At 35.7% G+C, this 22427-nt stretch overlaps 1 protein-coding gene and 1 non-coding gene across 5 annotated transcripts in view; one reads left to right on the forward strand and one right to left on the reverse strand.

The window, feature by feature from the left end:
• Positions 1-1716: 1716 nt before the first annotated feature.
• Positions 1717-1823, forward strand: LOC142870293 (U6 spliceosomal RNA). Its single transcript, XR_012918723.1, has one exon. It is a non-coding gene; the product is annotated as a U6 spliceosomal RNA (small nuclear RNA).
• A 5223-nt stretch (positions 1824-7046) lies between these two features.
• The window catches only part of ATL2 (atlastin GTPase 2), a 61064-nt gene continuing 45683 nt past the window's right edge, over positions 7047-22427 (reverse strand). For 2 of the 4 annotated variants that reach the window (XM_012788461.3, XM_012788464.3), the window contains exons 5-14: positions 19468-19518; positions 19109-19165; positions 17612-17704; positions 15423-15561; positions 14496-14623; positions 13039-13095; positions 11980-12051; positions 10882-11313; positions 9436-9450; positions 8644-9338 (exon numbers count right to left, since the gene is read on the reverse strand). In XM_012788461.3, coding sequence (XP_012643915.1) covers positions 9231-9338; positions 9436-9450; positions 10882-11313; positions 11980-12051; positions 13039-13095; positions 14496-14623; positions 15423-15561; positions 17612-17704; positions 19109-19165; positions 19468-19518 — 1152 coding nt within the window. In that variant the 3' untranslated portion in view covers positions 8644-9230. Of the gene's footprint in view, positions 9339-9435; positions 9451-10881; positions 11314-11979; positions 12052-13038; positions 13096-14495; positions 14624-15422; positions 15562-17611; positions 17705-19108; positions 19166-19467; positions 19519-22427 lie in introns of all 4 variants that reach the window. The other 2 variants (XM_012788462.3, XM_012788463.3) reach the window with 2 other exon arrangements.

Genomic DNA, 22427 nt, shown 5'->3' on the forward strand with positions numbered 1-22427 from the left:
CTTCTGATAAGCCTATTACATGTTCTGTTTGCAAGTGTAAAACAATTCCATCTTTTCTCAATATTTTAAATTTATCATAAAAAAATGTTGACATGTAATGAAAAGGCAGCCTACAGATTGAGGGAAAATATTGCAAACCATACACCTGATAAAGAGTCAATATCCAAAATATATAAGGAGCTCACACAACTGAATAGCAAAAAAAAAAAAAAAGAAAAGAAAAAAACATTAAAAAAATGGGCAAAGGGGCCGGGCGCTGTGGCTCACGCCTGTAATCCTAGCTCTTGGGAGGCCGAGGCGGGCGGATTGCTCAAGGTCAGGAGTTCAAAACCAGCCTGAGCAAGAGCGAGACCCCGTCTCTACTATAAATAGAAAGAAATTAATTGGCCAACTGATATATATATAAAAAAATTAGCCGGGCATGGTGGCGCATGCCTGTAGTCCCAGCTACTCGGGAGGCTGAGGCAGGAGGATCGCTTGAGCCCAGGAGTTTGAGGTTGCTGTGAGCTAGGCTGACGCCACGGCACTCACTCTAGCCTGGAAAACAAAGCGAGACTCTGTCTCAAAAAAAAAAAAAAAAAATGGGCAAAGGGCCTGCATAGACATAGCTCCACGGACGGCATAAAAGCAGCCAATAGTTATATGAAAAGCTGCTCGACATCACCAATCATCAAGGAAATGCAAATCAAAGCCACAATGAGATTATTACCTCACACCAGTTAGGATGGCTTTTCATAAAAGAGAGGTAGCAAGTGTTGGCAAGGGTGTGGAGGAAAGGAAACTCTTGTACGCTGTTGGTGGGAATGTAGATTGGTGCTGCCACTGTGGAAAACAGTTCCTAAAGAAATTAAAATAGAACCATCAAGTAATCCAGGAATCCCCCTTCTGGGTATATACCCAAAGAAAAAGAAATCACTACCTCATAAAGATATATGCATCCCCATGTTCACTGCAGCACTAGTCACAATAGCCAAGACATGGAAACAACGTAAGTGCCTGTTGATGGATGGATGGAGAAATTGTATATACATACACATGCGCACACACTGAAATATCATTCCGCCTTTAAAAAGGAGATCCTGTCATCTGTGACAAGGATGAAGCTAGAGGACATTGTGTTAAGTGAAATAAGCCAGGCACAAAAAGAAAAATACTGCATGATTTCCCTGATATGTGGAATCTTTAAAAAAAAAAAAAAGAAACGGGACAAAAAACGAATACATAGAAACAGAGTAGAATGGTGGTTACTAGGGATGGGAAAAATGGGAAAGTGAGGGTCAAGGGTACAAAGTTGCAGTTACGTAGGAAGAGTAAGTCTGGAGATCTAATGCACAGCATGATGACTATAGTTAATATGATACTGTACACTGGAAATTTGCTAAAGCAGAGGAGATTTTAGGTACTTTTCCCACACACACGAAAAACCGGGGGGGGGGGGGTAACCATGTGAGATGAATACATTAATTTGTTTGAGTGTAATAATCCACTATGTACATATATCAAAACAGCATATTGTATACCGTAAATATATGTAATCTTTAAAAGTTTACAATGGGCCTTTATTTTAAATATTTTAACATTCTTGTTTTAATTTCTAATAGGACAAATATTGATAGACCACTTGGGGTCATCAAGTCTAAAGAGTATAAAGGCGCTGAGACCAGAAATCTGAGACTTGCTGATCTGGGTGTGTGACTTTGTCCTTTACTACTAAGGGTGCTTACTTCGGCAGCACATAGACTAAGATTGGAATAATACAGAGAAGATTAGGATGGTCCCTGTGCAAGGATGACATGCAAGTTTGTGAAGTGTCCTTTACTACTAAGGGCTTAGAGTCCTCAGCATACTGGCTCCAGAATGCCCCTCCTGGTGGACTACATAACTCCTGTTTCTCTAATTCTCCTCTGAACCAGCTGTTTGCCATCTCATTGGTTAGCTCATTAAGGGCTTGAATATATTTTGATATGTGTTCATTATATTAATATATTTGTATGGCAGCCATGTGTAATTCTGAAGATTATACCTTGGTAAGAAGTATAATCTCTGCTACTGATTTATACAATTTAGCCCCGAGGTTCTTCTCTCTGTACTCAAAAGCTAACGAAAGAACAGGGAATATTATGAAAAGTCTCATATCATTCTTAAATATTTCCCTAATGAAATGAAAGAAGATTGCAATGATTCAGCTGTACCTAAAACTAGTTTTTCTATTGCCCAGGGTAGAGTGCAGTTGCATGATCATAGCTCACTGCAACCTCAACGTAAGCAACCCTCCTGTCTCAACCTCCAGAGTAGCCAGGACTACAGGCACGTGTCACCACATCCAGCTAATTTTGCTATTTTTTGTAGAGACGGGATCTCACTATGATGTTCAGGCTGGTCTCCTGCCTCGGCCTCCCAAAGTGCTGGGGTTACAGGCATGGGCCACCATGCCTGGCCCTAGTTTGTTCTTTAATGAAAGTAAAGGAGAGAACCAGTCCAAAGCATATGAAGTAATGCAGCACAGTTCTGAAAGAATATCTAAGTTTAAGAATGAGTCTAATTTGGGAGAGACAATATTTGCTTTAATATGGAAGAAAAGCATACTTTCAATCTATTGTCAACACCTGTCCTTTCCAACATAGGCTCCACTTCCCTCCCTGGGAAACATACTACATAACTAGCTCTGTGCACACAGAAAGCATCACCAGTCAGAAAAGTATAAAAACAGCAGGAGAAACCCATAATCCTACTACCCATTAGGCAACGCTTAGTACTGGATCTTAAACTTCAGTGTGCAACAGAATTACCTGCGGGGTGCAGTAGAAACACAGCTTTAGATTCATCATACAATGGGTGGGCCCAAGAATGTGCACTTAACACTAGCACTCCAGGTTACTCTAATTAAAAATAAAAACCCAGCCTGAGCAGCTACACAGCAAGACCCTGTCTCGGCCAAAAATAGAAACATTAGCTGGGTGTTGTGGCGCATGCCTGTAGTCCCAGCTACTCCGGAGGCTGAGGCAGGAGGATCACTTGAACCCAGAGTTTTGTGGTTGCTGTGAGCTATGATTACAACACTGCACTCAAGCCCAAGTGACAGATTGTCTCAAAAAAATTTAATAAAAATAAAAAACCCATACTTTGAGAAACTATCCCAGATTATTGGCATTTCTGCTTGTTTTATTTTTCTAAGAACCATCTGTGGATCCATAGTATCTAAACGACAAGACCCTGTATGTAGTTTGTAAGGCCCTTCACAATCTGGCCCAGGTCTTTATAACTTCACCCCCACTGCTACCTGCATCTCTGCTCTTCAATAACTGTGTGTGGAGGCCACACTGGCCCATTGCTGCATTTCTCCTTCATGCTGACTTTCCGTCTTCTTCCTCTTATCTGCCAGTGTGGGACTATTTCTTTTTCACAGCAGTATGACAGAGCGGGCAGGGACTCTAAAGCCAGTAGACCTGGCTTCCAACAGATCACACTCCCTTTGGTAAGCATGGTGAACTCTCTGAGCCTCAGAGGACTTCTCTATAAAATCAAATACAAGAATACCCACCCAAGGCTATGACATGGGCACTGGCAGCATTTAATTTTGATGCTAAACATGTTTGTTTGTCATCTCCTCCCACCTCCCACTGTAAAATCTTCAATCTTCCCAGGAAAAACTGCCTCCTCTGAAGTAACATGTACATACATTTGTCTTCCAGAAACAAGAGGAATACAGTTAAGACTCCCATCTCCTCACATGACACGCCTGTAAGAGTTCTCTCAGTCCAACTGAGAGAACTTATGAGCAGATACTTAGGAAACTGCACTAGAGCAAATCAGTATACTAAGTTTCTAAAGATAATCCGAATTCATAGGGTAGCCTAACCTCGCCATCCTGCCTGTTATTTTACCAGAGGTTTTTGGGTTTTTTTAGTCAATGATCACATTCCTTAGTGTTTTGACACCAAGGGGGAAAAAGCCACCACCAATATTTAGGAGACCACAGTTGCCAAATAACCATGTAGCTCGCCTACAGTATGTGGTGTATGTGTACGTACGGAAGGCAGGTGGACGGAGTGAAGTTGATGAATCCAGCCCATGTTACAATACTCTGAGCATTTACTATGCACAAAAATACTTGATAATGTAAAAACCTAAACAATGTATAAAGTATGGTTTCTTCTTTCCAAGGAGCTCAATCTAGTTGAGGAAAGAACTTACTGATAAATGTTTTCTTGCATAGACAAAATAGCAATGACCACCACCCTCCAAAATGTATCTTGTTTGTTCTCTTCAGGAAGCAGAGGGAGTTAAAAAAAAAAAAAAAAAAAAAAAAAAAAGGTATAATTTGTGTATCATCCCCATAAAAAAAGTCTACTGTGATTTTAATATACATTCTTATCACATCCTCCTAACATCCCTAAGGGTAAATATTATTTCCATTTTAAAGATGGAGAAGCTGAGGCTAAACTGCTACATAGGCATATGTCCAAGTTCACAGTTTGCACAGTGGTGTTAGAAACAGAGCTCAGTTTTAACTCTAAAGTCCATCTCCTTTTCCTGGAACTGAAATTTAAGTTCTGCCTGTTCTAGGTTACACCAAGTTTTTAGGTAGTCTTCATGTTTTGTACCTGGGATGTCTGAACGATGCCATTTAGGATGACCTCTCTTTCTCACTGTCAGTGGCTACAGAATAACCATGTTATTTCCTAATTATCATATAAACTTGTCAGAAAGTTTTGTTAAAATTCCTAAATACAGCCCGAATGACAGGGAGAGAAAAAATAAGTTATGGACAAGCTTCAAGAAGTACAGGTGGCCGAACAGAGTCGGCAGATGGAGCCTGAAAACAAGCAAACTTGAGAGCAAAATTTTCTGTTCTTGCACCTGCCTCCCAAGCACACTCCACATTTGATTCTCTCAAGAATCCCGTGGAAGGAGGAAAACTGTCATAAAAAAAAGTGATAAAAGGTCTAGCATTCTCTCCTCAAAACCCCATTTACCTTCAGAAGAATCAAAGCAACCATGTGAGCATTAAAGAATTAATGACCTAGGAAAATACCCTTGTTATATGGGGGGGGGGGGGAAAAACACTGTGCAGGATAACTTCTTGTATTAAAAACAACCAAGAGTATGTTTTATACATATACAGATGTGTCAATAAGCACAGGAAAGATTTCAATATTCACACCAAAGTAGTGGTTATCTCGGTTATCTCTCAGGTGTACAATAAAACAGGGAAATTTTCACCTCTTGCTTCATATGATTCATCTTTTAAAGTGGTAATATTACAGTTTTCACCTTAAGTATCAGCAAAATCTTTTCTCCACTTTTTAGTGCTTTTCAGAATGCAGCCAAGATAGAGCTGAGATCTTCAGTTAGAAACATCTGTCCGTGTCTCAACCTTCAAACTGATTCAAACCTCTGAAGCTGTGTAGTAGAGTCCTAGGTTTGCAAGCTTGGGATGCCAGATTATCTCAGAGGACTGTCATGAGCACGACAAAGTACTAACATATATATGGAAGTGTTTTCCCGAGCTATGTAAAAGCTATGATCCTCTCCCCATAGCCCTTGTATACATATCTTTAGGCACTTTTGACCTAGTCAGCTGGTATCTTCAGCTCTGAAGAGCCCAAAATGTCACAAGCCTAAAAGGCTATAAAAGTTGTGTTTCACTGAAGTATGTTAAGGGCAGCTCAATTCCTCAGTCTAAATTCCAGCAAAATGCAAATCTGAAGGGGAGAAGTACCTAGGACAAAGATTTAAGTAGAGAAGGTAGCAATTTTCTAAGATGCTTAGGAACACTCCAATTGACCTTTGTTTGATGAGGAGCCAACGACTTGAGGATTCCCCAAAGTCAAGTTCTCTCTATGGAAGAGGCTCCAGACACAATCCAAGTAAGACAGTCATTTGATGAGTAAACTCTGGCCAAGTGAGAAGATAGCTGCCAGAAGCACAGCTACCAGTAATTCAAGCTGATTTTCACCTTCACCCTACAACTATGACATGAATAGACAAACGCTAAGATATGCAGATCAATTCTGATCAAGTTAGAGGGTGAAACTTCAGGCTATGAATTTTTAAGCTGAACCCCAAAAATGTGTGCAACAACCCACATTAGTAGATAAGGCAGCTAATTAAAAAGCCTACTTTAAAAAATAAATAAATAAATAAATAAAAAGCCTACTTATTACCTGGTTAAATGGCTAAACAACTGATTTCAGAAAAGCCATTTTGGATGTACACATACTAGACCACTAACAGCCACCATCACAGTGCATTCTGAAATTTTATGGTATATTTTAATAGGTTCTTAACCAAGACCAAAACCTTTTTTCAACCCCACAATAAAACATGTATTTAAAACTAGAAACATTCATGCCTATATAAAGCAAGGATAAAGTCTCTAGCCTGCCCAGTTCAACTCTGAAAGTAAAATAAAGCAAGCCAGCCCAGCTCAGAGTTCTCTGAAAATATAACCTTCAAAGTGAAATGATGCTACTCAATTCTACAAATAGACTATTTTCACTGAAGCAAGGATGACTAGCTATCTTCATGAGAAATATATAAGGCATACTCAAAGCTGGGTCACAATGATTGCCCCTTTCACAAAAGTAAATTATGTGTGTCTTAATTAGAAAATGAAACATTTGTCACTGGGAAAATCATCTCTTTTAAAAAAAAGTAACATGTAATATAGATTAGTTACTAAAAATTGTACCACCAGAAAATATACCAACACCAAAGTTATTTCAGTCAATAATTTTCAGTGTGTCTTTAATGCCTTTTATTACTTCTTGCTAATAACGTTCAGAGTCTTCCAAATGAAACACCAAAGTGCTTTCTTGGAATCCTGTAGAGAATTATGTCTTCTTTGGGGAAAACACTCTTTCCAACAAGAAATACTAAGAAATTCAATGGTCTAGATGTAACAACTTTTTTTTAAGGTAAGCTATGTAAGTCTTTAATTTCAGAAAAATTGCTATTATAGAACAAACTTTTTATTTTTTCATTCATAAAAACAGTCCACAGCATTCATAAAACAGGGTGGTAGAAGAAATAAAAAGAGACACTTTTCAGGTGGACTCTTTATGTTTCAGAACAGATGAATCGTAGCAATTTAATACAGATGGAAACAAATACAATCCAGATAAAAACAAGATCTGAATGGGGTAGGAGGAAAGATATACCAACCAAAGTAAATTTAGAGCTTTCATGCAAACAACTCAACATCTGAACTTTCTTTGCTTAGAAACCAAACTAGGTGCTTTAATAGGTGTTCATAAATAAAACTACAAAAGTACTGAAAAAATGTTAGCCAGACATATACCATACAAACAGAGAGAGAGAAAGAGAGAGAAAAGAAAAGAATTAGAAAAGAAAGAAAAGAAAAGAAAAGAAAAGAAAAGAAAAGAAAAGAAAAGAAAAGAAAAGAGAAATTAACAAATCCTCAGCTACACCTAGGCTAATCACAAATTTGCCCTTACAGAGAAAGACACAGAAAAATAACTTTTTACAAGCTTAGTGTTGAGGTACAATACCTTAGAGCTCTCAAGTTGGGTGTTTCCTGCTCATGCTCTTTTCAGTATAAACAGACATGGTTTATATAGTGGATACATACTTACAGAATTCCTTAAAAAAGAATCACAAGTTTTATTTTATATATACAACAAATTTTTAATTATGTACTGAAAATAAATTACAGGAAATAACTTTAAAATGCAACAGAGGACAAAGTCACAATAAACATTCCCATTGAATTCCCTTGGGGTGGGGGGGGGGAGATTGCAGTGCTTAAGGAAGATTAAATATCACAAATATATCAAAAACTTCAAATTGTCTATGCATTCACACACTGACATGAGCCACAAACATTCCTTTCACAGGGACTGTACTTATTAGCCTACCACAGAACCAGATTTTGCCATAAACTACAAAACTTTTAATACAAAATCGTATTTATATATTTATAATTCATATACATGCCCTATCTGTGATTTTAGAAAATAAAAGCTGCACACTGTACAGACACTCTTAACTCATAGCTGTAGGCAACATTTTTGGATGGAATTTCTCCCCCAATAAAATTAATGGCATATTTTATTTACATGAAGGCTAAACTGCAAAAAGACAGTTCAGTTTCCCAGATATGCATCTCCTTTTAGGGCAGGTTTATAAATTTAAAAAGGCAAGACAAATGTACACCTCAGAATTACTTTCTTAGCTACAAGAGTTGTGTAATTTCGTGAAGTTTCTGATACATGCATTTATGTAATACTGGCATTGAAGGCAGTAAAGCAATATATACTTTAAATGTAGTGGCTCAATAAAGGCTTCATTGTCATCCCAATCTGATTCTTGATACAGTGATTCATAACTTCTCTAAAAATTAAAATCTCAATGGGACACTGTGTTAAAGAGATTCTAAATAGATTTATTAAAATATTTCCCTGAAATATCCTTTTACATAAGACAAATTTCACTAACATTAGATTAAGTAAAATGAAATAAAAGAATTAAACATGGCACAAATGTGCATGATAAACTAATGCTCCTCAGCCAATGTGCATGTCTTAAGGAGTCATTAAAAGAATGCTTAAAACCAACAAACAATTTTCACACTCTGTGGCAGCCATCTGTGAAGCCAGTTATACTAAACTACTTCTACAGTTGATTGTAAACTTTGGTTTATTTTGAGTTCTCATTGTACAGCAAGCATGAAAAAGAAAAGAGAGTGGAGTCCATGAGGAGATGAACTGTCAGTCTGTCTTTAATCTGGCATGATGAGACACCTGGTCAGTCAGGCCTGCTTTGATAGAGTTTGTTACAGACTGCCTTATGTTTTCCTCCATCAAATTATCACCCAGGGGCTTCAATACCTGTGGTATGAGAAATGTGCAAAACAAACAAAAATGTGAGGTAAAAAAAGTTACATATAAAAATAGATATAAAAATTCAATTCAAAGCAATGATGAAAATAACCAGGAATGTGGGAAATAAAAAGATGCTTCTCCCAAAAAAGTTATGATGCTACAAATAATGCAGTTAGACATTTTATAATGCAACAGAAATTACTTTCCTCTTATTCAAACCATTTACAATTCCTATGAGATGGATGTGCAATTCCATACCCTATATGCAGCATCAAATCTGGTATGTATACAGCATTTATGCAGACCGGCCCAGACGGTCCTGCTTATTGTCCTACATGTATAAGTGTGAACACTTCAGATAGAGAAAAAAGTTAAAAATACTGTCTAATTTTTCTTCTTGTTATTGTTGGATGACAGTCTCTGTCGCTGTGCTGATGAAAGAGCACGATGAACCATTCGACGTCTAGTAACTTCAAACAGTTTGGAAAACACCTAAAACATGGAGTGATGCGTTAGGAGAATGACTCAAAGTGTCTTGAAGCTAAAGAGTTTAAGACTACAAGAATTTGAGACTTTGTAGGTTTCTCACCTTCCTGGGACTCCTCTGAAGCAAAAGAAAAGAGAAATGCAAAGAAATTTAGACAAGGTTTGTTGACACAGCACAGATCTTCTCTGACTAGTGATCAGCTTACCTCAACTATTCTGAAAATAATTTTACACACTTTAGATTCTTCCATTTAATTGTTTTGTAATAATGGTACCTCTAAAATCCTAGAATCAATGCTGCACAGGAAATGAATATTTCCCAAAAGAAAACATTATATAATTATAGAAAATTATGTTGTAAAAAATAATGGTCCAAAATTTTAGTCATTTTTTTAAAAGGTGAGGTTAATCCATCTTCTATTAGATGATATCAAAGAAACATGAAGTAGTGAGATTTTTTAAGAAATAAAAATTTAACAAATATTCCAACACAAACTTCCAACTCAGATCTGAATAGAGCATTTCTCTAAAGAATAAATACAAAATCCAAATTAATATACTGGGTCACTTTATAAAATGATGACGACATTATTACAAGAGAAGTCAACATCCAATCAACTTTGTTCAAAAAATGTCTACTTCTTCAGTCTTTAAAGACAAAATAAACATGGACCTGCTTATCCTAAATCTTCAAATAAGCTCAATACTTCATCAGCCTAGAAATGGCATCTGAAAATGCCTATTACATTGTTCATTAGTACCAACTGCAGCTTCCATTCTGGTGTTGACATGATATTCAAGTATTTCACGATGATCATTTTAATGACATCCTTAAGTGGACATGTAGATAATTCTATTACACAGATGGCAGATATATAGAATGTCTTTCCTTAGTAGATACTTGCTGGGCAAGAGTTCATAGCTTGACTTTCAATTCTGGTTTGAGGTAAAAGATCATGATGGGAGTTGGTTCTTTGCTCATGATGCTTTGCTCTGTTCATTAGTATTTCCATGATACAGAGAGGTCAAATTTCTTTGGTAAGAAATCTCTGTAGAATTGTTGTTGGCAGTACATCAAGAAATCACCACTATCTTCATGGAAGGCAACAAAGATCTGTCTACCATCCAATATTTCTCCTATTTCACCTCTAGCCAATATTAATAAGAAACTTCTTTTGCTTTCCAAAAGCACTGCATTTCCAAACTTCTTTTCCTTACCTTCAAAATCATTCCCTGATTATATTTTCTTTTCTAAAAGAAAAAAAATTACTAGAGACTCTGGCCCTGCCCTTTGGTATAATCATGGGCCTACGACTAAGAATCTATCCAGAGGATATTACAGATTTAAGCTAACCAAAGCACATTATGACTTTTTTTAAAAAAACAACTTTTCAATTATACATATTCTAACATCCAAACAAAACAGAAAACATCCTTTTGGCAGTCCTTACACAAAGGAAAAGTAGTTGTGAAAATACTGTGAGGGGATGGGAGGAGATCACAAGGAAAATGAGATTAGTCACCGAGAAACCAAAAGATAGATACCAACCTGTTCCCATAGTGTTTCAGCAATCTGATCAATCATTGTTCCAATTTCTCTGAACTCCCCAGAGTATTTGACATATGCCCAAGTACAAAGAGATGTCAGTGCTAACCCCATGACAAGGTTACACAAGACGGCTATAGAGTTTAGGCCAATGAAGCCAGTCAGTCCTGAGATTATATACATAGCAAACATGACTGCAAACAGTGTGGCAGGGGTACGAGCAGCATAGAAGATATTTTTGCCATCATTGTGCTTTATAAAATTTGCATAGGTTTCTTCAATTTCAGCTTCAAGCTGGTCCTGATAACGACGGCAGAATTCATCTCCACCCATTTTTTTCACAGAACGGAACTGTTTAATTGCCACTTCCTTGAGATCCAGGTGTTTTCGCTCCAGATCCGAAGGTGCAATGTAAGGCTTGTCCCCACCACATACCTGTACAGACAGAATTACATAGGACAGATTACATGCTAGAAATAATTGACACCTGAAATAAGTTTCTTGCTCATAGTTTTTAGTCTCAGAAAGTCAAACCATTTACATGGTTTAGTTTTAAACTCATTTGTATTATCTCACCAGAGATTATAACCTATTAATTTTTTGTACATTGAACCGACTCAAGCAAAATAATTCCAAATATGACTAATCTCAATAAAACTGAAAATAAAAAAAGTTATGCCGCACTCTGTACTTGCCTTCATTTGACCCACTAATACACCATAACAGTACAAAAGACTGCTGGCAAGAGAGTGCGTAAATGGTATCACACTAAAAAGGTATTCTAATGTTTGAGCAAGCTTACTGCAGAAACTGCTATTGGCCTTAAGCTAATGTTACTTCCATCAAAGGCTACTAATAACAGCACTCTGAATCATGTGTCAGAAAATGTCAGTAGAATGTATGTAATAACTTACCACTCAAATTCTAAACTCTAATGATGTGAATTATTTTCTTACAGTTTATTTCCAGCAGAGATCATAATGGAGAATTAGAGAATGACATAACATGTCAATATATAAGTGGCACAAATTAGCTCAACTATTTTAAATATAAAAATCTTTTATCCCACTCTGGCATCAAAGTTAAATTTTAGTTACAAACCTGTTCCATACTTTTGCAATAGATATCTCTTGCTCCTGCTACTGCAGCAAGATTATTAGCTTCAGCTGTTGCCTTAAAAAATAAAATTAAATGTACCATTATTATGTAAAAAATACCCTATGACTCTATAAATTTAGATCAACACAATAAATTATGTATAATGAACAAGTCTGAAAAATGAACCAGAGAAAATACCAACTTTCAGTTTTCCTTTCCTATGGAAGGGAACATTGGTATAAAAAGGATACAGTAAATGCTTCTAATAGGACTGCCTACCTAATTTTGCTTTGCTTAAGTTGATGTTAAAAAATGTGTTTGTAGAAAAGATCACATATGCTCAGGAAATGGACAGAAATAAATAGATACAACCCTAAAATATGCTGAGTCTCCAGATGTCAGGAATCCACAATGACCTACATGGTTTCTTTCTCTCATAATCAGTATTACACAAAAAACACTTTCAAACCCACAAAACTGCTTATTGTAAGAGTTTTATTAGAAGATAACATTTAATCTACTATAAAACTGAGAAACTGCCCAAAGTAGTAAATTTTTAAAAATATGAATGGGTTAAAATAACACAGTCCCAAAGACCACCACCTAAAAAAAAAAAAAAGAAGACGAGAAAAAAGTCTATATTCACAAGAGGCAGCTCTAAATCATTAATACCAAATAAAAATAAGCCTATTTCAAACGATGTGCAGTGTCAACAACTCAGTGAACAGAAGCAGCTCAGTTCAGAGAGACCCACATTAAGCCATCTTCTACAACAGAAATTTTCCTACACATTAAGCATCTATGGAGATGGTACCAAGGACTCTTATTTCTGGTGGCCTATATATTTGCAAAGCCTACAATCTGCAGTTACCCCTCCCCCCAAAAAAACATATAAAACTTAAAGACATATGACATGTATTGCCTTAAATATATAAAATTTATTTGCATGCAAAAAAGCATCCCCTCCCCCTTTTCCAGCATTTCTCTCTAAAGCAAAATTTTTATTCTCCCACATAAAAAAGTATATGTACAACATATAGCATACACTCTCTCTTTCTCTACCTGAAGCATGGACTTTGGATGTGGAAGTTCCTCTCCTTGATAAATTTTAATGTAAGCCTAAAAAGAGAGATTATATTGGTAGGTTATGCAATTTGGCTCTGTATTCCCAAAGAAAAAAATCATTAAAATATAAAAATAATTCACATTAAAAGGGAATTCTAGGCTTTAAAAATCATATACTCTCATTCCAACAAAGTTAACCCTATTCTCATTATTTTTTTTTTTTTTTGAGACAGAGTCTCGCTTTGTTGCCCAGGCTAGAGTGAGTGCCATGGCGTCAGCCTATCTCACAGCAACCTCAAACTCCTGGGCTCAAGCAATCCTTCTGCCTCAGCCTCCCGAGTAGCTGGGACTACAGGCATGCGCCACCATGCCCGGCTAATTTTTTCTATATATATTAGTTGGCCAATTAATTTCTTTCTATTTATAGTAGAGGTGGAATCTCGCTCTTGCTCAGGGTGGTTTCGAACTCCTGACCTCAAGCAATCTGCCCGCCTCGGCCTCCCAGAGTGCTAGGATTACAGGCGTGAGCCACCACACCCGGCCTCCTATTCTCATTATTAAATACAAGTTGCTAAATAATATCCTAGAGAAATGTTTCTAAATTCCAACTTACATAAAAGTTATATCTCATATTTAAAGTTATAAAATACCATCCACTTTATGCAAAGAAATCCATAATTCTCCCATAGTGTTTCAAATATACATGTTAAAAAAACATTTGAACCCATTATTTTACTTTGACCAGTTTAAATTATATTTCAGCTCAAGAAAAAAAAATTACCTAATTTTTGGCTTAAGAGTAAGAAGGATGGGAGTTTTTAGAAGTCAATACAGGAGTCTTTCAACCTTCCACTTGACTTAAATTAATTTAACAAAGATGACAGTGACCTTGAAGTGCCCAATAAATAAACAAAAATATACTCTTAGTTAACTGTATCTTCACTTCCACTTATCTATAACTACCTACTATGAATAATACAACTTTCTCCAATGGTCTTATTCTGGCAGACAAGCTGTAAAGACTACAGAAGAGTAGAGAAAAAAACTATGAATAATTTACTTGTTCTCAGAAACCAGTATAAAGACTTTCAGCTGCTCTTATCAAATCCTCAGAACTCTGACAGAATGCTTCTATGAGAACTCGGGATGCAGAATTATGTTCCCAATTCCTATAATCATTCACAAATAACAGAGTGGTATTACAACATAATAAATGGCTCTTCTCTTCATATCAGAGATGGAGAAAAAGTGGAATAATTCTGTAAACAAACAAAATCACTGTCTAGAAAATACAAGTAGTCTGCTACAATCTTTTAAAGATGCTTAAATACTGACACATCCAATTCAAAGAATAAATTATTTTTTTGCTTTATAATATAGACGTACAGATGAGTTTTAAGTCAACTATGTTTCTATCTCAGACAAAGCTATTTAATTTTAAAGCATTCACCTACCTTAAAGTATTCTACAAGATCTCTACAAGTGACTTTAGATCCACTTATTTCTTTTTCTACCAAATTTTCAGGAGCAAGCAGCAATGGAACCAGATTTCGAAGCTCTCGCTTAAAGTCTTCATCAATATCTAGTGGACACAAAATTGATCAGAATATTAGTCAAAAAGAAAAAATTTTAGAAGTCCCCACTGGTAAGAGTTCATAAAATTCTGTTTTATGAAATAAGAGTACACATATTGATTACTTAAGTAGATTCATTTAAAAAACTCATCCAAACACGCCATATCTCATAGGAAAAAAATATAATCCCTTCTACTGTATCTACTAGCTCCTTTCTCTCATCCCCCAATCTTTTAGCTCAAATAATAAATAAAATAATTTGTGGACTAACAAAACAAATTCCACATTAAGTATTAACTAAAATGTCCTTTTCAAAAGAGGCAAACAATTCATGAAATTGTATTAAATTTTACTACTAAATTTTGTTTTTCCAGCCAAAGTTTTGTCAATTCTCAAGCCTTCTACTATCACACTCAAAATAACCCTAAAATATACACAAAAAAATATCACCACCCCTGAAACAGAGACCAAAATCCGATTGTATCAATAAAATAGTAAGGCCTTTCAGCAGACTGCAATAAGTTTAAATATTGTAAAGAAATGTTCTCAGCCTTCAGAACTGTCGGGACATCAGTGCTGAGCAACAAAATACATCATCAAATAGTTTAATCAATACGCTAAATGCCACAAACAAACAAACAAATGGAAAGCCAGAGAGACAACACAGAGCATTACAATCGCAACATTAACAATGCATCCAAATGTACTCCAGTGTAAGACAGGAAATTTAAGATGTCATATATTTAAAAAAAAACTTTCAGCCTCTAAAAAGTAAGTTCTCGTTTTAGCAAGAATGGGAATTCCCACCTTTCAATCTCCCATCAAAACTAGGATTAGTTGCAACTTTAAGACCCGGATGTGGCAAAAGGAAGCAACCAAGATTTGAGAAACAATTGTGAATGTGCTTCCTTACATTCTGTAGCTCTTCATGTTGATTTTGTTTTACCTAAGGGCAGAAGAAGACAGGGTGACGTTGTACACAGGAGAAAAGAAAAATTTTTAAAAAGCAAACATACACATACTCACATTCATGCAACAGTTAACCAGATGCTACTCCAGAGGGGTGCTTATGATACAAAAAATTTCTAAAGGCCCATTTCTAACCACTTTGTTAAGACCCCACATTTTCTTAAACTTTCTTAAATTGAGGAGAAGATGATTTTTTCCTAAGTAAGCTGCCTAGAATAACAACAAATATGTAATAATTAATCATTATATCTATTATCTGAATAACAAATTGTGGTTGTGACTTACACATCAGTAAATAAATTAAGAATTTACCTTTAAAGTACTTATAATGGCAACAAAACAAAACAGCAATGTACTAATTTGCCTATAAATAAAAAGATTAGCCCTGGAGCAACATAAGAGCTAAGGTAGAAAGTTCCTGTGCAATCCAAGGAAACTTAGAAAATTTGTTAGAATATCAGGGCTCTATTTATAATTTGTGGTAGTTATCAGAATTTGAGAAGAGAGATTGCTGTGTATTTTCAGGAAGAAAATCTTAAACTTAGAAACATTCTGAATAATTACTCACTTATCCCAACATAACTCACATAGTCTCCTAAAGACTCTTCTCAAAAACCATTCTAACAAAACATGCACTATTCATAATTAAATCTGGAAACTACCTAAATCTCCACCAACAGTAATATGAAAAAACTGCTGTTCATTTATTCAATGAAATGCTGTATAGTAATGAGAATAAATGAACTAAACTATATGCAACAATATGCACTAACCTCAGAAACATAATATTAGGCAAAAAAGCTAGACAAAAGAATACATTCTGAATGCGATTCCATTCACATAAAGTACAAAAGCAAAGCCCGTTAAAAGTCAGGATGGTGGTATAGAGTTTTGGGGGTTAGTTTATGACAGTGGGTGCTTGTAGGTGCTGGCTACATGTCTATGGTCATTTTAAACAAATTCATCACGCTACACACAATTTCAGCAATTTTCTGAATCATGTATCACTTATCAATAAGAAGTTAGAAAACCTTCTTGTCTTTGAGGCACATAAATCTGAGTTTAGACTGTATGAACCAGAGAAAACTCTGATGATTGAAATTATTTCTGACAGGAGGGTCTGGAAATACCTTGCAAATAATCCAAGAAGGAGGAATTGGTTTAAATCTCACTTTAGGAATAAAAAAATTATACTATACTCTAAATCTCTGAATGTGGTTGAGAAACCAAATGCATCATCCTATAGATAGACAAAATCTTATTAGCCAAAAGAGAATACCCTCCTACTTATGAATAAAGGGATGAATAAATTGTGTATGTGAGTAGATGGGTAATCTGTTAAGTATCTGACCTGCAGGTTTCCTGAGTATTTCCATGGGCGGGTATAAAGGATCATGCAGGTGAGGTTATTTTCCAGAAATGCCTTGATGTGGTATGGTGCATAGGAGTCAGGATATTTGGGTCCTAGTCTCAGTTATCAATGATTATTTAAACCATAGGCAAGTCACTTTTCTGTGTCCCAGTTTCATTGTGTATTAAAAAAGAAAAAGAAAAAAAGGCTGAACTAGATGATGTTTAAGATCCCTTTTCTAGCTCTACATGTTGTCACTCTGTGACATAGCATTCCTCTGAAGGGGTCTCACACCACCTGTGTTCAATGCATACACAGACCTGCCTCAAATGTTCAGAAGTTCAGTTGGCCCAGAAAGAGACACATAAGCAATCTAAGTAAATCAAAAAGTCTCCTTCAAACTTTTATCCTTTGAGTATTTATTTACAGAGGAAGCAACTGGCTCTGGAGAGAAATATTTGTTCCTTAACTTTTGATTCAAGGGCATTGTCTTCTCAGGCAGGAGTACAACCAATTTGCTTTTCACCACTTATGTACAAAAGAGTCACCTGGGCTACTTTGGGATGCCTTATTCCAATGACACAGAGAAAGCGGTACTATAAGCAAGAGTCTAGACAGACCAGCCCTTCTCCTGGATTGCTGCTCATGCTCTCCTCTCTAGAAGCTGGGGACTTACCTGCAATCTCTTTTCGAGAAATTGTTTTCCACCTTCCAAACCATATGAATGTTCATAAGGATAACTCCAATCTCGAATCAAAAACATTAATGTCTACACACAGAAAAAATACAAATCATTTCTTTTAAAACTCTTATGAAAAATCACAACTTTAACAATTGAAGACTTCCTTACTTTCCAAAACAATCCTTATCAAAAGTTATAGTAACCAAATGATCAGTACTGCTCATGGTTATATCAGAGTCCACTTAAAAAAAACCAACATTTCCAGCCCCTACAACAAGCAAATGCCACCATTTGAGAACTTCACTGTATATAAGAACAGAGTTGCCACAAGCAATAATACAGAATTTAAATGAACAACAGGCATATCAGAGCACACCAATCATAATTTACAGGATTTAAAAATGAACAAAAAAGGCCTATCAGGGCATACAGCTCATAATTTTAAATGAAGGTTGTATAACTAGAAGACCAACTAATTCTAGATGGCTAATTATAAACTGATTATAGATTTAGTAGTGTCAGTAAGGCCATTTCACAGAATGTTTTACTCATATAGGATTAGGTTTCTCAACTCCAGCACTACTGACATTTGGGGCCAAAGAATTCTTACTTATGTGTGGCTGTCCCGTGCACTTTAGGATGTTGAAGGCATTTCTGGCCTTTAGGTATTTGATGCCAGTGGTTCTAACCTCCCCCACAAAACTGGAACAATCAAAAATGTCTCTAGGCATTGGCACATGTCCCCTGGGTGGCAAAATTAGCCCAGATCAGAAAAACTGATATAGGCCAAGTAGAGTGTATTTTAGCCATAAACACAAAATGAAGCCATAACATGTCCAACTATTTCATAGAAGTGATCACTTCGTCCAGACCAACCAGACCGGCCATGGGATTAATGTAAACCCATCAGCAGTAACAATCAGTAGCAATGCTGTCACAGAGGAAGGATCTCACACACTGATAAGCAAACATGGTAGAGTCATTTCTCCCTACTGTAACTCCAGCTGACCAAACTGTAATAATGACAAATTATAAATTATACTTGCTTTAACAAATAAACTATCTGAAACTTTTTTATATGAAACCAATATAAAGAATAACAAGACTATCTTCAAAGTGCAATATATCACAAAAAAGACACCTGGAACATTTTTGTAATTATTTATCATGTATGAAAAAAATTCAATATGACTATCTTACATTCCCTACTGTCTTTAAGTTTTGAAATTAAATAACTCTTAAGAGAAACATTATCCTCTTAATCTAAGTATTAAGAATCAATTTGGATTATTTTGTTCTATTTCCTATCCTGTTTAAGCCTATACTGATGAGTTGGTGATGACATTACCATAGGTTAGTTTCAACTCCACTGAATCTATTGCTAGAAATGAGTTTGCTGTCACATATTCTGCTGTCTCCAAAGTTACAAGCTGAGGTGGCCTGACAGCTTCTCATCAGCAAATTTTTATAAATGTTAAAATATTTATTTACCTGAAATGGTTTCTGGTAGATTTCTTCCATTGCAAGTCTTCCATATTCTGTAAATAACTGTTAAATCAAATTATTTAAAATAATGCCCCCAAAGAGACTGGAAGAAGACATTTGTAAACCATTCTACATCAAAGCACCATATGTCAGAGCCTTTCAAATCATTTAAAAGCTAAGTATTCAATTTTCTAATGCACTGGGCTTATACTGAAATTTCTTCCAATTATAAAATTATACATCAGTTTAAACCGATATAATATTCAATCTTTTTAGTGATATGATAGGCTTCTAAGTGTGAATTCACAAGAAAATGAGAATTAAATGTTCAATACTTTGACATATTTTCTTTGAGACATACATACTTGCAAGTGCTGAAGATCATCTTCTTGAATATTCTGAGATAGATTATATACCTGTTAAAACAAAATTTGTTTTTTATTAGTGTTTTATTTTGAATATCCAGCTTATATATAACTTTACTTGTGGAAATGAAGGTTAGTTTGTACCTCAGCACAAATGAATCAGTCATTATCTCAACCAGTGGCACATGAAAAGGATTTTCTCTTTTTTCCTAACAGTCAAGATAAAACATTAAGGAGGAAGCAGTGGTGGTAAAATATGTAAAAAATCATGAACACATGCATATTCATGGTCTGAAGTGGTAGACATAAAAAAAAAACAAGTATACTGTGTAGTAAGTTTCATTTTCTCCTTCTCAAAGTTAACTTTATGATCATTAAAAAAAAAAGTGAAGATTATTTCCACATCATTTTCTAAGTCAGTGACTGTAAAGAGCAATAGTTCTACAAAGATAAATTCGTCCCTGGTGCAATCAGAGTATAGTTATTCAGAGACTGCCTCATCCACCACTGACTCTAATGTGGTTCTCTTTTCCCTTATACTCAACCAATCTTAATAATTTACCAGCCTGTGGAAGCTAATAGAAGTAACAGTAGGTGGCACTCTTGCCCCTTTCAGAATTTTTAGGCGGCTTTCCAAGTTGCACAGATCAGAGCTGATAGAAAAGGGTCTAAATATCTTCAGAGGAAAGAGATCTTCTTCCAGCAATTACCAGACAAGTCCTCAGAAGGTAATCTAGGCTGCCACAGGAGAAAACTGGCCATCCACAGACATCACCTCTTCTAAGAAATAACTTATATCTGAGTAAATAGGGTCACTCCAAAGACAGAACAATTTGTTCTAACAGTAAATAAGTGATAATCTAGCTAAATCACTTGGAGGTCAAGAATATAAACAGTCAATAAAGGCTGGCAAACCTAAAACGGTATTCTCAGCTACTGACTAATTCCAAAAGGGGTATGTAAAAAAGTAATTGATGACTGAGGTGATTAAACTTTAGATTTAAACTTAAGATCTGACAGCATGACCAACCTATTCTTATCCATGCAGGCTTTAGCTTTTTGAAAATAGCTCCAGATCCTTTCACTGTCAGGGCCAGGTTGCAAATAGCAAAGAGAGAAGGAGAGTTGTTTAACTTAGATGATTAGTACTTGGCTTACTGCCTTGTTCTTCAATATACTTTTGTTGAAAGAATAAATAACAAGAGGCTCAATATGTCATAGCTCTATCAGCCAGATATCTTATGTAAGGAAAGCACACCATCTTCAAAGGTCAGGAATAAAACAATAATAAATATCTTAATCTTTTTGGTTATTTATAGTTTACAAAGCACTTTCATATATGCATTATATCTCATTTAGATCTCATTTTTGACTGTACACAACCACCACATGTGAGATAGGCAAGATGAGTAAAGCTCTCATTTTACAAATGAGAAAGTGACTGAGTGGCTTTACGTGGCTGTCCAAAACAAGGTCTGCTACTATCAAAAAGCTGAATAAATAAGAGAAGACCAAAAAACAAGTTTTAAAACACAGAATTCCCTCATGATAATTTAAAGCAAACCCTAAAGTCAGCTAACCTGAGGGGCTATAATGTCATAATATAAACACGAAGTTATGGTTTCTGCTTGCCTCTAGGGAATCACAATTGCTCCACCTTCTAAGATTAGAGAAAAAAACGTAGAACAATATTTTTAAAAAGACAACTTTGAGGGCTCTTGACAGCATCACTTAGTGGGTAATGACAAATATCCCCAGCCCTGGCCGCAAATAAACAGAAGCCAGGCTAAAAAGTACTATTCTTTTAGCTCATGTTAATATCCAACCTTCTTTCTACTCTCATGACTAGGTACTTCACATTGAGAAAGGGGGAAATGAGAGCTAAGAGAAACTGTTCATATGTTCCAGACATTACTGGAAAACATTAAAAATTACAACACACTATGACAGTATCACCTACAATCTACCATCGGTAAGAAAAATTTCTTGGGAAGAATGCATAACCCCCCCCCATTCCCCATTTTTAAAAAATACTTGCAAATACACTTCTTGATACATCACTGACCAACGGGACCTAAACACCATACTTTAATTTTCAGCCAGAGATGTAACAACCACAGATGATCTCCAAAAAAAGAAAAAAGAAAAGAAATACAAAATGACATGTGGTAGTTTAATTCAGTCCAGTCAACCTAAATTATACAGAAAAAAGATGGTGTCTTGCTTGAAGAAACTAAAACTTGATAGAACACCAAACACAGAGTATAACTGAAACATAGAAGGGGTTTTACTACTTTCTAAATGAAGGAAGTGTTCAAAATCCTTAGTTTATTATATAAGCATCAGTTAGGTTTCCTAAATTAAGTATTATTAATTCTTATGCTTCTATCTCCTTTAGTTCAAATAATTAAATACCAGTTGTCAAAGATATCAAACAGAAAACTAGACTTCTAGGTTTAATTACTTCAGTTTTTTTGTTTGGTTTAGCCAAAAACCAAAAATATACTGTACTCCTTACTGTATCTGACAGAGATCTGACTGATTTCAATTACAGATAACATGCAATATCTTTTCCTTTAAAAAAAAAAAAAAAAGCATAGGCTAAGCATAGTGGCTCAAGCCTATATTCCAGCACTTTGGAAGGCCAAGCAAGGTGGGAGGCTGAGGCAGGAGGATTGCTTGAGCCCCAGAATTTGAGGCTCCAGTGAACTATAATGACACCACTCACTGCACTGTAGCCCAGGTAACAGAGCAAGGCCTTGTCCCAAAATAAAAATTAAAAATAAGGCATAGATCCCATAATGAAAAACAAAAGGGATTGGCTATTGGTTTTATTACTCCTTTGTAACTATACCAAGTATGAAATTTCACATCGTAAGCCACAACCAGAACACCAAACACAGAAATATAAATGACCAATAAGAAACATAAATAGCGCTCTTTAATTTTAATCCTTTTTC

The sequence above is a fragment of the Microcebus murinus genome, chromosome 3, assembly GCF_040939455.1.
Source record: "Microcebus murinus isolate Inina chromosome 3, M.murinus_Inina_mat1.0, whole genome shotgun sequence".
Taxonomy (NCBI): domain Eukaryota; kingdom Metazoa; phylum Chordata; class Mammalia; order Primates; family Cheirogaleidae; genus Microcebus; species Microcebus murinus.